The 17,015-nt window shown below is 45.7% G+C and overlaps 1 protein-coding gene across 1 annotated transcript in view; it reads left to right on the top strand.

Moving 5' to 3' along the window:
• The window catches only part of Pip5k1b (phosphatidylinositol-4-phosphate 5-kinase type 1 beta), a 276,063-nt gene that overhangs the window by 256,534 nt on the left and 2,514 nt on the right, over positions 1-17,015 (top strand). The window contains exon 14 of the mRNA XM_076561464.1: positions 5,470-5,587. Coding sequence (XP_076417579.1) covers positions 5,470-5,587 — 118 coding nt within the window. The remainder of the gene's footprint in view (positions 1-5,469; positions 5,588-17,015) is intronic.

The following is a 17,015-nucleotide window of genomic DNA, read 5'->3' as shown; positions in this document are numbered from 1 at the left end:
CTGATTCTCATGGAGGCTGGATGGATTGAGACTGAATATATTTATTGTTGCTCCAGAGTCAGGCCTGGGTTTAATTCCAGGTGACCTGTGTTTAAACAAGGTAGAGTTCCAGCTGAAAAGTACAAAATACATAGCAAGAGGCTCGGCCTTAACAGGGTCATCTTATTATGTACAACATGATCATAAACGTGTAAATAACTACCTGCTTTACATGGGCATGTGCGTACATGTGTGTCTTTGCTGGGCTGGGCAGGGCTGCTAGAAAGACGTGTGTGTGTGTGTGTGTGTGTGTGTGTGTGTGAGAGAGAGAGAGAGAGAGAGAGAGAGAGAGAGAGAGAGAGAGAGAGAGAGAGAGAGAGAGAGAAGTTCCCTGCAGGTTCCTCCCTCCAGCTACCCTCCACACTCTGTGCTGGCGCCTCTCAGAGGGCAGCAGGCCCTCAGTAGCTTCGGAGGCTTGCTCTCTGAGCAGCAGGCCCTTCCTGTTTCATTCTCTGTCTGTCCGTCAGTTCCATGGCCCGGCTTTGTGCTGTGTCTGCAGCAGGCTCTATGCCTGTAAACAGGGAGGTTAAGCCAAGCTCTACAGCCACAGGCAGCCGTCAATCAGTACTTGAGATTGCCCGCTGCTCTGCACTCCGGCTGGAAACAGGCAGTCTCCAGGCCTAAAAATAGCTGAGGTGGAGCCGAGGAAGAACAGCAGCCCTGCTCCTGACAACAGAGCAGAAGAGACAGGCACTCTCTGAGAAGCCCTGCTCCCAGAGGCAGAAGTGGCTAAGAGTGTGGACAGCTGGCAGTATGGATGCTACCCGTGGTCAAAGCCTGCCACATTTCTGGGTCTTTTGGATACCCCGTGGGCATTCCTCCTCACTCAGCCAAAGAGCTCAGCATGCAGGGATTCTGTCATGGAGGGACATGAGCCCGCTGCACAGGGACATCTCCCAGGCTGTAAATGAAGTCTGGTGCCAGTTCCTGAGAAAAGCAACAGCCTCTCCCCTCCTCCATCAGAGTGGAGCTGGAGGTGGCATGCTGACCTTTGCTTCCAACCTGGGCATTGTGGGAACAAAAGCAGCGTGCGGCTTCAAGACCAAATGAGGTTTGGCAGCCACCAAGTGAGTCCCAGCTGTATTTGTGGTTTTTCCCTGCAAGGAGAGCTCTCTACCCACAGTGTTATTGGTTACTGTTCCAGGAGCAAAGCTTTGAATACCAAAACAGGAATCCTTTCCAAGCACTTGTGATAAATCCATCCATGCAAAGAAACCTCATCAAAGGGCAAGGAGGCACAGCCCCAGAACGGGAAGGATGGCGCTGCTCTCCTCTGTTCATTAGGAAAAGCCTTCCCTCAGGTTGGCCTTTCTCTCAGCTGCATAGAGGGGCTTGGTCCCTCCGTGAAGCTGTGAGGTGGGCTGCCCGGGTTCCTCTGCGGATGGGGAGCCAGGGTTCTGTGCCCAGGTGATGACTTTCCCTGAATCGTGGCAGGTCATCACAGAAGCAGGGCTTTGGCTCCGCCTCTGCCCTTCCTTTAGACACCCTTGGTTTGGTTTGTCTTGTTTTTCTCCCTAGCGCAGTCAGCTTTAAAAGACAAAGCCTTTTAACGTGGAGCATCCTAAAATGTGGCATGAATTTAAGCAAAAGTGAGAAAGAAGGGAGCCAGAGGCTCCACTGAGCCGTGTGCCAGGATGCACACCTTGATGCCAGGAACATTTTTCTTGACATGGTCCAGCAATCGTGACATTGAGCCCAGAGATAAAAATATGACGCTAGCTCACCATTGGCCCAGCATTAACCAGTATTTAGACAACCTCAATACTATAAACTCTGTGTGTTGATTTTCTAATTTTGGAGGCAACTCATGAAGGAAACAAAAAAAATTCTAGTTATCATTATAAGATAAAATATAAGCATTAGTTGCCATTATGAAATGGCATGCAAATTTATTTTTTATGTGTCCAATATAAAGTGAGAGAAGGAAGATAGAGAGAAGGCAGAGATGAAGTAATGTGGAGTGCTAACAGATATATGATGTGTGGATGATGGAATTAAAACAGCTAAATATGGACTGGAGAGATGACTTAGAGGCTAAGAGCACTGACTGCTCTTCCAGAAGACCAGGGTTCAATTCCCAGCATCCTCATGGCACCTCACAACTGTCTAACTCCAGGTCCAGGGGACCTGACATCCATGGCAAAACACCAATGCCTATTAAATTTAAAAAAAAAAAAAATAAAAACAGCTAAATATAATTTAGTTGCAAAATAAAATATACATAACAGGTGTTGGAAGGAAACTCGGCATTAGAGAGTATGCATCCTCCCTAGAGAATCAATGGATGCCTTGGTTGGGTGCCTTTTATTCCAAGGTTCATCCAAGGATATGAAGAGGGCTGGAAAGATTGCTCAGGGGTTAAGAGCACTTGTTGCTCTTACAGATTCCCAGCAACCCGGTGGCGACTCACAACCGTCTCTAACTCCAGTTCTAGGGAATCTGATGCCCTCTTTTTGGCCCCTGAGGGCACCAGGCATGGATGAACTTATAAACAAAGCACTCATACACATAAAATAGAAATGAATCTAAAAAAGTCTCACCAGAAAAGCTAAAAAGAGAGATGCTGATGGGAACTCACTGGAAGAGGCGGGATTCAGGCTAGAGCTGTGGCCTCGCACCCTAACTTACCTACGCCGCGTGATATGTTATGCGATTTCTTTTTTAATCGAGGCAGTGAGAAGATGGCTTCTGAAAGACAAAAACTGTGGCTGGGTCCATCTGTTCCCTGAACACACATGTGAGAGTAAGCTATAAAAACACTCATTAGGTCAGCAAACAGAAATCAGTGTTCCAGACTTTAATTAGTGATGACAGTTTCCACGGTCCAGCCCAGCTAATGCTCTGTGTGAAGCCAAGCTGATGTCACTGGGCAGACGACCGCCCTCATGGCACCAAAGCACCATGAATGTCCTCCGCCCAAAGGACCGTGGTGAGATGAGTTCCCCTGCAGCACACTCATCTGTGAGAAGGTTACGACTTATCAGGAGCAGAGTGGCGGGGGTACCGGGGAGCCCCCTAGGCTTCCAAGAGACAAAAGCAGAACCACATAGATGCGGTTTCCTGAGCAGCTCATTGCACATTAGAGGTACCCGGCCCTCAGAAGGTCTAGATGGAGGGAGTGATGGCAGAACTCGATGGTACAGAACCCAGGCAGGTTGCCAGGCTCCTAAACCCAGTCACGTAACATCGCTTCTAAAATAGATCTTCCCTCGTTGTTAGTCCAAGAAATGGTGGGCGCTCTGACCCTGCTACTAGATTCTGAAAGCCTTTTCCCAAGAGAGACACCCTCACTTGTAAGTGACTCCTAAAATGGAACCTAGGAAACCCACAGGCTGAGAAACATTAAATTGATTACGAATAGATGGGTGCCTGGGAAATCAACAGTGCAGTTAAAAAAACAAAACAAAAAGAAACAGGGCAATTCCCAGTGGGCATTCACTTACTCATCGCATTTGCGTGAAATCCTTTGGGGGTGCATCCTTTTTCTGTGCGGGGCATCTTTAAGGGATAAGACAATTTGCTCTAGGCTGAGGGTACATTGACTTAGGTTGGGGTTCATTCTTGCGTTATCTCTTTATGTTTTTTTGTTATTATCATTTTTTATTAAGAAAATTTTTTTATTTATTTTACATACCAATTCCCTCCTCCTGCCCCTCCAGCCTCCCCCTCTCGACCGGTCACCCCCCATTCCCTCCTACAAGAAGGTAAAGCCTCCTATAGGGAGGTACATTTAGTAGAGGCAGGTCCAAGCCCCTCCCCCCACCTCAAGGCTGTGCGTGGTGTCCCATCATAGGTAGTGGGCTCCCAAAAGCCTCCTTATTCTTTACGCTTTATAATTACATTCTAGTATTTTTAAGCGGCAGTTGACAAACACTTATATATTCATACAGGTTACCCAGGAAGCCCACAAATGGAATTTCTTCCACCTGTATGGCCAGACACAGTCCCAACACCAATATCATCTTCCTGCCTTGCTGCTTCCAATGTTCTGTCCTTGAAAACTGTGGGAAACTCCTGCTGGGTGAAAGCATCGCTTTTATTTCGGATACAGAGGGATAATTGTACATCCCTGGCCTATACCCAATTTAAATACTGTCAAAACAGACCAGTTCAGCCAAGCATAGTGGCCCATGCCTTTAATCCCAGCACTCAGGAGGCATAGGCAAGCAGATCTCTATGAGTTTGAGGACAGCCTGGTCTACATAGTGAGTTCCAGGACAGTTGGACTATTGGAGAGACCCTGTCTCCAAAAGAAAAAAAAAAAGGCAGCTCCTTCATCAATGAATACTGGTTATAATACCAGGACAAAAACAATGCCAGCTATCTGTGGTGTTGGGGCTTTTATTGTGTCCCTGGTGGTCCTTGTAGGGGATGCTCATAGAGTACCTAATAGCACTTCGTGTTGTTAGTCCAGGTGTGGTCCTGGGACAAGCCCAGCTTGAGCATCACCTGGGACTTGGTCAGAAATGTAATTCATGGACTCGACACTAAACCCTCTGATTCAAAAGTGTCAGTGGAAGGGTCCTAGAAGTTGCACTGTGGCCAGCCCTCCAGAGACTTTGATATACACTGAAATCTGAGAACCACTGAAGTACTGGACTTTTCAGACCCCAAAACAAGAAGGAAAGAAAAAAGAGGAAAAAAGAATGGAGGGAGAAAGAGGGAGAGAAGCAGAAGCATTTCTTGTATATTAGCAATGTATGGATCCATTTTGTAAACCAGCAATGTTTGGATCCATTTTGTAAACCAGCAATGTATGGATCCACTTTGTAAACTAGCAATGTTTGGATCCATTTTGTAAACTAGCAATGTATGGATCCACTTTGTAAACTAGCAATGTATGGATCTATTTTGTAAACCAGCAATGTATGGATCCACTTTGTAAACTAGCAATGTATGGATCCACTTTGTAAACCAACAATGTTTGGATCCATTTTATAAACTAGCAATGTATGGATCCACTTTGTAAACTAGCAGTGTATGGATCCATTTGTAAACCAGCAATGCATGGATCCACTTTGTAAACTAGCAATGTATGGATAAGTAAGAGGAACACAGCAGTCAAAAATGAAAACCAACCATGCAAAATTTGTGATGCAGGGAACGTCCAGCTTCACAGAACCCTTAATCACAAGATGGGACCCACAAATCACCTCCTGCAAACACCGTGAACTGTCACATATATAAGGGGGTGGGGAGAAAAGATGTTATTAACAAAATTTTATTTAAAGTAAAAAATGCTTATTACTAGAGTACATTTTTTTTTAATTTAAAACTAAATGGCCACATTTTCAGGGTGACTTACCAAAAAAAAAAAAAAGATTTTTAACCCAAAATTCACCGCCACGGCCTTTTTTAGCCATAGCTTGGGACACATCCTTGGATGTGTTCTGCAGGCCACCAACTCACTATTCATCTCTGTTTTTACAGCAAAGGGTTACCTTCCAGCTCAACCTTCACCTTGGAAGAGGGAACCATCTACCTGACTGCTGAGCCAAACACCCTGGAAATGCAGGACGACAACGCCTCTGTGCTGGACGTCTATTTAGTGAGTGACTTTCTTCTGTTCTTCTCACATCGCTCCTTGGGGATTTTAGAGCAATGATTGCCTCCTGTCACTTCCACAGATGACAAGTCTTCCCCATCTTACGTTTGTTAGAACTTTGGCAAGAATTGGTAGGTTAATTGTTGTTTCAACTTCGGCACGGTGGCTATGATGCCCTAATCTACAGCTATCTCAGCCAGCAATTGCAACTCCACGGTTACCAGCCTGCTTCTCTAGCAACAGCCTGGCTGCTCAGGCCTCAGCCTGGCAGGAATTCTGTTCCTGCAGGCACAGGCTCTGCTGCTGCCACTAAAGGTAGCTTTAGCTAAATCTCTATCATTCCACGTATAAATAAGACCTGAGATTCAAAGGCTGGGGTGAAAACCTGCTAGCTCAGACAAGCAGAGTAGCAAAAAGCTTGCCTTCTCTCCTTCTTGGTGTCTCCAAAAGACCCATGCTTCCACTCTGCCAAACAAGAAAAACCTGCACCACTCCAAATCCCTCCCACCTACTTCCTGTGTCTCTCTCTCTCCTGGATGCCCTCTGATGCTCTATGATTACTTTCTGTCAATTAATTGCTAACTCAGCCTCCTAACCCAAGGTTAATTTTATTTAATCTATGCAAATGCAAACACGGGGTTCACAGTGTGATAGACTATTCCCCAACAGTCAATACTCAGCAAATATAACCAGAGGGCAGATCTCATGAAGTGAAGGCAAAGCAGGATGTCTTGATTCCATTCCAACATAGTAAGCTTGGCCTTTGACTCAAGTGGTGCCCTCATATTTGAATCTTCTTTATTTTGGCATTGCCTCTGTGATAAAGCAGTAGGCTGGATGGCACAGAAACAGGACTTGGGAAGAACTCAAATTTGGAACTGAAAAGTTGTCTACCTGACACCATTCAGAGTTGTCACCAACTGGCTGTGTGATGGGTCTGACTTCTTTGACTGTGCATCCTTATCTGACAGAGAACAGAAATAATGCCTGCCCTGATTATCTCACAAGGCTGCCTTGAAAAAACACAAGTGGGGGGTGGGGCTGGGGGCATCCTCCATTAGTGCTTGTCAGACTGTCTGTTCCACCTTTGTTGACTGTTAGGTGGTGCAAGAAGAATACCTTGGCAGGCTGGAAGCAGTCTTTGTCCTGCAAATTACATCCCACCCACATCCTCCACATTCTGTACACATGCCCAGCGTCACATGCAGCAGGGAGGGTGTTGAGTGGAATGGCGGATGTCATTTGGAATGTTATGTTTTTAGGTTTAAACTCAAAAGGCCCTGCGTTCTGTAGTCGGGCCTCCTCTGCTCACACGGCCCTCCTCCCATGGCTTTTGTGTTCCAGCCACACACCACCTCAGCGTTCTTCCCACACACCAAGCACTGTCTCCGGGTCTTTGCTTTGCTGTTCTTATCTGTGTCTCTCTCTTAGGGCCAAACCATGCTTATCCCCTTGCTTCCTTCCTTCCTAACTCAGCTCAGACGTCTTTCTATCTCAACCAACTCTGGAAAATAGCAGCCCCAATGACAGCAGCCATTGTGAAGGGTGGTCTTTATGGCCCCTAAATATTATTATTCCTTTTTTTTTCTTTGTGAGACAGGGTCTCTCTGTGCAGCCCTGACTGTCCTGGAGTTCATTCACTATGTAGACCATGCTGGCCTCATGCACAGACATCTGTCTGCCTCTGCCTTCCAAGTGCTGGAATTGAAGGCATGTGTTGCCCCAACCAGTTTTTTTCTGGTTATTCTTTAATGCTCTAGTACAGCAGTCCTCATATCTGTTGCTCTTGAAATACATCCTTGAAAATCACTGAGGACCCCAAGAATCACTGAGGGGGCCAGGTTATGTCTTCAGAATTTATACGGAAGATGTTTAAATATTCATTGACTTAGAATAATGAAGATCATGATAGCTAAGTAATACTTGTATGAATATAACACATGACTTGATTTTACAAAATACAAATAAACAGTGAACATAATAGCATCATCATTTTACTTCCTGCAAAACCCTAGCATCTCTGGCTTAATAGAAGCTAGAGTGGAGGCTCCTGTCTTATCTAGTTCCATAGCAATTTTTTGTTTGGTATTGTTGTTACTGTTCCTTCAGATAAAGGCTCAGTATATAGCTCAGGCTATCCTCAAACATACAATCCTCCTGCCTCCTCCCCCCACTCCCAGGTCCTGGGATTACAAAAGTTGCACCTCCACACTGGGATTATTTCTGTATGAGTCTGTCACCTGGCTCCTAGTTTCACTTCTGGAAGGAATTTTACTGTGGATGTAGAAAAGGATAAGATGGAAAGCAAACAGCATGTGAGTGCCGGTGGGAAAGCATTTGACCGACTGGCTCCTACACAGACAGCTTTTCTAGGTTTTGAAGATAGCCTCTTCACCTGTTGCAAAACCAGATGAGTTATAAATGAAAAAGAGCTGGGCACCCGGAGTCAGTGCCTGCCTCTGTTTCTCAGGGATCCCTGACCTCCGGTTGATCGCCCTCTTGGGACTTCAGTTTTCTCATCTAGTAAATGGGATATTGAATGTGCTCTAAGACCTAAGACATTCTGAATCACACAAGTTGCCCAAGGATGGCTTTCCAGAGAAGCTACAGTTGTTCTCCAAACTCTGCGGTTTCATCCCTTCCTCTACCACTAAGCTTCACGTGAACTTTAGGGCAATACATCTAGACCATTCGGACCTGTTAACCTGTAGTTTGGGGATATGTTTTCTTGCTGGAGATATTTTTATTATTATTATTTTGAATGCTGTCCTACATAAGAAAAGACTCGGCTCATTGCCCGTCCTTCGGTGTTTTCATTTGTCTCTACATTATGGAAGAGTGATAAGAAAGAAAATCCACTCTGGCTTGGGCAAGTTCTCTCTCCTTTCTTGTTGACCTAATTCAAAAGCTCTGGATCCCAGCCATTTTTATCCCAGCCATCTTTAATTGAATGTCCCTTGCGGTTTCTGTGATGACATTCTGTTTGGTGCGGTGGCCCAGTGAAGTCTGATGTCTCGTGTGAGGTTTTCCCCTTGAAGATGCAATGTTTCTTTATTAGTAGTGATATCTTAATCCACTTTGTGTTTAACTGATCCACTAAGGATTTATATTCATGTGAAACGTGCAGATTTAAACCACATTGATTTGTACACATCAGATAACATGAAGTTTCCTTATAGGGACCCACCCAAACTTGTGCCTGTGGGCTAAGGCAGCCTTGTGACTGTTCTCTGTAATTTGAACGGAAATTTAAAAGGATTGACCTTTGAAGAGAGCTAACAGTTTCATCATCCATATTCAGGTGTTTAATTCAAGTCCCACCCAAGCTTCCTCCCACACTGCTTTCCAGAGGTCCTTCAAATTCTCCCGGTATTGCGCCCCCCTCCCCCAGAAACCAATGAAGCTTTCTGGTTCATTTGCAAATATTCAAATCAAGGGAGATGGCTTTTTAAGATGGCTTTATCCAGTGACCAAGGATGTTTCCTATTGAATGCTGAGCTGATGAGACGCAGATTAGGGTATTGAAAAGAATACAACAGGCCTGAGTAGGCTGCATTGATGGAAAACGGTCACTTCTGCCGTCTTCCTAATGGGACGGTCGCAGTATTGTAAGGCCCGGATGCTATTGCTCAGATCCTACGGCAGCCCTTCTCTACCTGACGCAGAATGCAATTTGATGCTGCTGGAAAGAGGAACAACAAAAGCCATTCCCACTGGAAAATGGAGTGGGAGAGAGAGTGCCCTTTTGTGGCTCCCTGGAAATGGGCTGGGAGTGAGAGACGAAGGGACCGCATTTTTAATAACAGACGTCTGAAGGATGGTGCCGCCCAGCAGCCCCTTCTCTTCTGTTACTCGCTCCCTGAGTTATACCCTATTGCCCTCACACTTTTCACGTTAGCATCCTCTCAAGAACACAGCCTTTCCCTGCGAAAGCGCTTCTGCAGAATGGCTGTTTGAAGTGCAGAAAATAGCTGGGTGTAAGGAAAAGAAACAGTTAAGCCCTTTTTTTTTTTAGCCTTACCCGTATTGGAGATTAGCGCCGTGACAGACAGCCCTTGGACGGCTTGATGATTCGGTGTTTGGGGTGGTTAATGGTACTCTTTGATCATAGGAAGAAGGGAGGCAAAGAAAGTGAGAATGATTGAATTAACAGCTGCCACACCAGTGTGGACAAGGAAAGCCTGAGAAAATAGGAAGACAAACACTCAACAAATTAGGTCACCGGGGTCTTAGAAAATTCACAGGAGGTTCTGGCAAAAGAAACCGCTCGTCTCTGAGTTTGAATCCTTAGGCTTGGAGATGAATGACCCCCGCACAGCAGCGGTTGGGTCTCCTTAATCATTCCTTGCTTAAGCCAGTATGGGCTGCCCCGGGGGGTGTTGATTGGAAACAGTGACATTTCCACTGCCTCTCCGGATGGAGCTGGATTCCCAGCAACCCGAGGTACTGCTCACGTGCCCAGTGGGGTTTTGTGAGGGCAGAAAATGGAGAAAAGGCACACAGCTCCTCGGGTTTGGAAGTTCTGAAATGAAATCCTTTTCCCGATTGTCACATGCTCGCACTGTGCGGAACTAAGATTTCAGAAAGAGTAAAATAGGGCCCTTAAAATGCTTGGCTCCTCAGTCATTTGACTAAATAATCTTTTTAAGACACATGAAAGAGCTGGGCAGGGGGTGGCACATATGCAGACATGGTGGGGCACACCTTTGATTCCAGTGCTCAGAAGGCATAGGTGGGGGGCAAGATGTCTGTGAGTTCGAGACCAGCCTGGTCTACATAGCAAGTTCCAGGTTAGCCAAAGCTTTGTCATGAGACCTGGACTCAAAAATAAAATAAAGCAAAGGATGTTCCTGCAAGTGTGTTAGCACACTCACGGGTGACGGCTGTTCCTGAAATAGGATGATGTATGCTTCGGGTCTAAAGTGACCAGCCTGTCTGGATTAGGTGCGCAATCACAGGATTTTTTTTTTTTTTTTAACAGACAGCATCTAACTGCTGTGCAAAATTAGAATTGGAGCTGGAGTTACAGCGGAACACTGGTTTTCCAGTTCACTTAGGCTAAGTTTCAGTGACAGTTTGCAGGGCTGTGGCGAGGAGGTTTCTTTGCAACAGCCTGGCGGCAGTGGCCTTGACTCTCACCTTCTTTGAAATTAGCTCTGCTCTTCGGTTCACCTGAGGCCGTGCATGGGTGACCCCGCTGTTTTCCTTTCTTTGCCTCTCTCTTTGTCCCTGTCCCTCTGGCCCCTACTGCTTCTCTTTTTGGGTCTCTTCCTGTCCCCTTCTCAGCCATGGGAAGCCAGTGTTTACTTGGCGCCTAAGATTCTCCAACTCTTGAGAATGAAATGTCTGAGAGGAAGCCGCTGCTACTGGAATGAACTTGATGTCTTCCAGGCTCAGAACCTGTGGGGATCAAATGTCAGAATTAGGCCAAGCTAGAATGTGTGAGCCTTTCCTGTCATACCCTTGGGCCTGGTGAACTCAACATCACTCATGTGGATTTCCTCCCTGGTCTCTGAGGTGTAAGAGGAGGATGCTTAAGGAACATCCCTATAATAAAAAAATAGGGGCTGGAGAGAAGGCTCAGCACTTAAGCTGGAAGTTTTCCTGTGTCCTGCCTGGTCCTGCAGCCGCTCAGACCCAAGTAGAGGCTTATATCAATAATTGCATGGCCATGGCCTATGGCTCAATTTTCTTGCTAGCTAGCTCTGATAACTAAACTCAGCCCATTTCTGTTCATCTATGTGTCGCCACGTGTTCCGTGGCTTTACCTGTGTGCCATTACATGCTGCTCCCTAGATGGCGGGATGGAGTCTCCTCCGCCTCTGCCTTTCTTCTTCCTGTCTCTCTCCTGGATTGCCTGCCTGCCTCTAAGCTGCCTTGCCATAGGCCAGCTTTATTTATCAACCAGTCAGAGCAACACATATTCACAGCATACAGAAAGATATCCCACAGCACTTAAGAGCACTGGCTGCTCTTCTAAATGACCGAGGTTCAATTCCCAGTACCCACATGACTGTCTATAACTCCAGTTCTAAGGGATCCGGTGCCCTCTTCTGGCACCACACATGCGTGTCATGCCCAGACATACATGCAGGCAAATACATATACATATAAAATAATAAAATATAAACAAAGCTGACTCTGTGTAGTAATGCACAAGGAAAACGTCCAGAGGGGAGCCTGAGGACCTGGCCTTCCCTCGTTGTATGTACCTATATTAGTCTCCTGCTGTAAGGAATTACCACAAACTGGGTGGCTTAAACAACACAAATGTGTCATCTCCTAGAGGTCAGGGGTCTGAAAATTTCCCACAGTGCCTTGCTCCCAATGAAGGTACCGAGGACAGATGCCTACCTGTACTTGCTACCGCTGCTGGCTTTCACATGTTTCCTGGCATTTTTTTTCCCTGATTTTTCAAGACAGGGTTTCTTTGTGTAACCGTGGCTGTCCTGGAACTTGATCTGTAGACCAGGCTGGCCTTGAACTCAGAGATCCACCTGCCTCTGCCTCCCGAGTGCTGTGATTAAAGGTGCACGCCATCACCACCCAGCATGTTTCCTGGTGTTCTTAAACCTGAACAGTGCCTGCCCTCCTCCTCAGCTCCAGGGCCACCCAGACTTCCTTGTAACCCTGTGTGTCTTCTCTCTCTTAGTCACTGGATTAAGGTCTACTCTAAGCCGGTGTGACCTTAACTACTTACGTATGGGAAGACCCTGGGTCGAGTCAGTTTTTAAGGTCACTAGTAGACAGGAAATTTCAGGGCCTTCCACTCAGCCCACTACACAGACTGACACACAGACCCTCCTCCTGTCTCTCCTCTTCTCCTTAGCTAAGAGCCAGGAGGTTGGGTAGATGTTTCCAAGTTATTTTGGATTCCTTACCAAAAAAAAAAAAAAAAAAAAAAAAAAAAAAAAAAAAAAAAAAATGGAATAAATGACTGTGAAAAAAAAGTTTGTCTTAGGTGTGTAGTGTGTTTCAAACAAATCCCCTGAGGGTGAACTCAAGCATTGGTGTTTTGGGATGCTCCCTGCATCCAGGAAGCTTCTTTCCGGGGTCCTTCGGCTCTGTGCACCCTGTCATTCTCCAGTGCCAGTGTAAAGGAGGGCTGTGTCACTCTTAAGGATCCCCTTCCTAAGACCTAACTAGAATCAAACGCACTTTTCCTCTGATTCAGAAAGCAAACCCTATGAGTGACAGCCAGAAACCCACTGATCGATGTCCCTCCTTTCCGAAAACCCTCTGCTGCCACCTACTGGTAAAATGGCAGCTCTGCCCATGGCGGGTAGGGGTGACTGACAGGCTTTGTACAGAAACCATTTGGAGAGTGAGTATGGGCTCAATGTATAACTTCTGCACTGGACCTTATCCTTCCAGCACTGTGCATGTCACCTCGGCAGGCAACAGAGTCTTCAGGCATCAAAGACAACTCCTAGCACAGGCCCAGCATCTGCCACCTTTCAGGCTGGCCTGGAGGCTACAGTTCGAACTGCCCAACAGAGAGGAGAGACTCATCTCCCTTCTCAGATACAAGCTTTCCCTTCTCATCCATCAAGGCCAGTTCCCCTTGAGTGTCTTTGAAAGTCACCCCCTTGGCCATTTAATTCAACACAGAAAATGCTGTTCCTGCAGTTCAGACTACCACAAAGTATCAGCCAACACCCAGTGCTGAATGCTTTCCTTACTGTCTCTGAATGATAGTTTGGATTACAGGCTGCTGAAAAGACAACAGGTACTCCAGTACCAGAAGTCCCCTGTAGAATTATCAGGATGTGTAGCTGCGTTCCTCTGGTCCTGCCCAGCCCTGCGGTCCTGCAGCCGCTTATAAAATAATCACTCAGAGGCTTAATATTAACTGCAAATTATATGGCCCATGACTCAGGCTTCTTACTAGCCAGCTCTTATAACTTAACTCAACCCATAACTATTAATCTGTGTATCACCATGTGTTCGTGGCTTTACCTGCATCCCATGACATGTTGCTCCTAGGATGGCAGTCTGGCATCTCCCCCACTCCACCTTTCTCTTTCCTGTCTCTCTCCTTGGATTTCCCACCTGCCTCTAAGCTGCCTTACCATAGGCCAAAGCAGCTTATTTATTACCCAATGGGACCAACATATGTTCACAGTGCACAGAAAGACATCCCCCAGCAAGGATGCGTAAATCCTTGATGCCCTCCATCATCTCCCCGCCCTTTGGAGACAAATTAATGAAGCAGCAATCTGTGGTAAAATATTGCTGCTGAACTAACAGTTTTGAAACGAGAGACTTCGATCTCAGTCTGTCTTCTGAGATGGGGAGGTGACGGCAGCTTCTCTGCCATCTGCCTGCTGCAGGAACGGGGGTCGTTGATGGAGCACTGGAGGTTGGTGGGGGTCTGACAAGCCGCAAGGTTCAGCCTTCTACCAGATTAGACCCAAATGGATGTCTTCATCCGGAGTGTGCAAATCCTTCAAGGACGGCACAGTTCCCGCCTTCTGCACCACTGCTTCCCAGATGAAGTCTGCAGTCCCCGGTCCTGGGAAAAGAACAACTGAGCTTCTGGCTATGAGTCCTAATATTTACTCAAGTCTCAAGGGAGGAGATTTGGGCTCAGACCCTTCTAAATTTTTGTGCTCATCAGTTTTTCTATCACTATGACGAAATACTTGAAATAAATCATTTAAAAGAAGAAATGTGGGGCCAGCAAGATGACTTAGCAGGTAAAGGCACTTGCTGCCATGCCTTATCACTAATTTTCATCCCCTCATCCTACATGAAGGATGGAGAGAACCAATCCCAAGTTGTCTTCTGACCTCCACACGTGCGCAATGGCATGCGTGCCTTGCACACACACTCACAAAGTCAATGATTTTTTTAAGGGAAACAGGCTTATTTGGGGGGTTGTTTTCAGCCCATAGCTGCTCGACTCTGTTGCATTCAGTCCGTGTGAGGCAAGACACCATGAAAATACATGTGGCAGAGGAAAACCACTCACCTCAAGGCTCAGGGTCCCCAGGTCCTTCTCCAGGGCACATCCCCATGACTTTATCAACTCAGAAACACAGCTCTTACCTCAAAGAGGATAAAAGAGAGTTTACTCTAGAGTCAAATATGAGAGAACATGGCCCAAGAAAACCCCAAATTCCATGTTCCAACATGAAAGCAGTTTCCTGAAGTTTCTAATAGTAACAGGAGAAAGAATGTTATAAATCAAGACACTTACAATACATTGGGGTAACATCAGAGAGATGGGTCACAGCAAAGCGGAGAAGCCTCTCTATCTGCATCTGATGCTGTCTGACGACGTTCTTAGCTTTGAGGTTCGGTGGGAGCTAGTGGTCTGCTAATACATCCCAACAGGTTTTTATCTGGTAAGATGCAGGATGTTAGTTTCAACACGGAGTTATATGAGGGATGGCTATTTAGACTGAAGAGATTCCTAAGTGAGTTGTAAAAAGGCTCTGGACTTGCATCCTTCCAGCCTCTTCCGAGTCTCTGCAATTCTAATCAGTTTTTGCAGGTACAGCTTCTCTCGTTTACAGCTTCCTCCCGCTAGACCTAAGGGTTGCACTGCTACCCAACAGAACCACCAGCTGGAGCACGTAGGAGACAGAGACAGGCAGATTTCGGTGAGCCGGAGAGTAGCCTGGTCTACATTGTGAGACTCTGCCTCAAAAATAAAAAATATATCCAAACCATAACAGGGCCCTTCCGGCTTTCACGTTCTGCACATGTGATATTCCATCCCATCGCCCTGCTGTGTCCTGATTTCTACAGCACTAATACATATATATATTATGCCTAGAAAAATGGTGAGCCTTTGGGTTCCTGCTACTATTAAGACCCAATACAAAGAGAAACTTCCAACTATACTTTATCCCCAGGTGATTACGCCTCTGTGAAATAACATCCAGTGAAGGAGGTATTCAAGTAAAACAAAATAAAATGTACCGAGCATAAATTTTTAACATAATTCCTTTATTGATTCTTTGGGAATTTTATATCATGCACCCCAATTCTGCTCATCTCCCAGTGGCCCCATATCTGTCCTTCATCCTTGCAGCATCCCCCAAAAAGAAGATTTTTTTAAAAATTTTAAACCAAACCAAAACAAACAAAACAACTCTCTTCACTCCTTCGTCTCTCCTGCCTCTCCAACACCTCTTCATTCGTCTTAGTGGCATTGAGAGCCTTGGTGTGTCACACGGTTCACCCTTTGTCCAGTCAGCCTTACTTGCAAATGTTCATTTCAGTGAGTCATTGGTCTGGTGCAAGGCCTCTGGTTTCTAATGCAACACCATCATTGTACCCTCACCAAAACTGCTCTTGAATATCCAGAGGTCACCCCGAGTCATGAAGATTCTTTTTATCCTATATTTGTATCTCCCCCCTGCCCTCAAATGACAAACTCACCAAATGACCAAAAACCACCCACCCCACCTCTTGGGAATGTGGGCATTGTGTTCTCTAAACTGCTTCCTGTTGTCTGGGGGCGATGGTATCTTTAGTAGGCCTTGAGAAAGTTGAGCTAATGGTCAAGTCTTGGGAAACTAGTTGTAACATTTTGTCCAGTCTTAGAACTGTTCCCGTGCAGAGGGATCAGTATATACATCACCTGTCTTGTAGTTTTTCTTGGTTTTTTTTTTCTTTATGTCTATAGCCAAGATTTTCAGGAGGTCTCCCCTGATCAAATCTGATCTCTGTTAACCTTGAAGGAATCCACAGACTTTCATTTCCTTTAGAAACAAAAGCAAAACCTCTCCCCCAACACAATACATTTTTTGAATTCCATTTTAAATTTAAGACATCCCTAAAGCATCTAGGCTGGTTTAATTCATCAGTCCCTTTTATAATCCACTGTCTCTCAGCAGCTGTCATTCACTCATCAAGACCCTGTCTAACTGAGGCTCATAAGAGGGAGAAATGCCCAGGAGGTGGTGGCACATACCCTTAATCCCAGCACTTGGGAGGCAAAGACAGGCGGATCTCTGTGAGTTCAAGGCCAGCCTGGTCTACAAATTGAGTTCCAGGACAGGCAGAGCTGTTATATAGAGAAACCCTGTCTCAAAAAAAAAAAAAAAAACAAAAAACAAAAAGAAAGGAAGGAAGGAAGGAAGGAAGGAAGGAAGGAAGGAAGGAAGGAAGGAAGGAAGGAAGGAAGGAATGAAGGAAGAAGAGAAGAGAAAAGAAAAGAGAGGGAGAAATGAACTATAAAGCCAAACAGTGAGGGCTAGAGACAGAGCTCAGTGTTACAGCACTTGCTTAGCATGCTTGAGGCCTTGGGTTTAATTCCAAGAAAAAGAAAAAGAAGTAAGTTTATAAAATTAAAACTCACTATAGAGACAGATTATGTGATGAATATTGATTATTTATTGCCAAATGAGATTTCCCTTGGCCTACTTTTTTTCCAAAAAAAAAAGTTACATTTCAAACTCTTTATTTCAAGTTGGGT

This window comes from Peromyscus maniculatus, chromosome 1, assembly GCF_049852395.1.
Source record: "Peromyscus maniculatus bairdii isolate BWxNUB_F1_BW_parent chromosome 1, HU_Pman_BW_mat_3.1, whole genome shotgun sequence".
Classification (NCBI taxonomy): Eukaryota; Metazoa; Chordata; class Mammalia; order Rodentia; family Cricetidae; genus Peromyscus; species Peromyscus maniculatus.
Note: the sequence above shows the minus strand (reverse complement) of the source record. Positions and strands in the feature narration are given on the sequence as shown.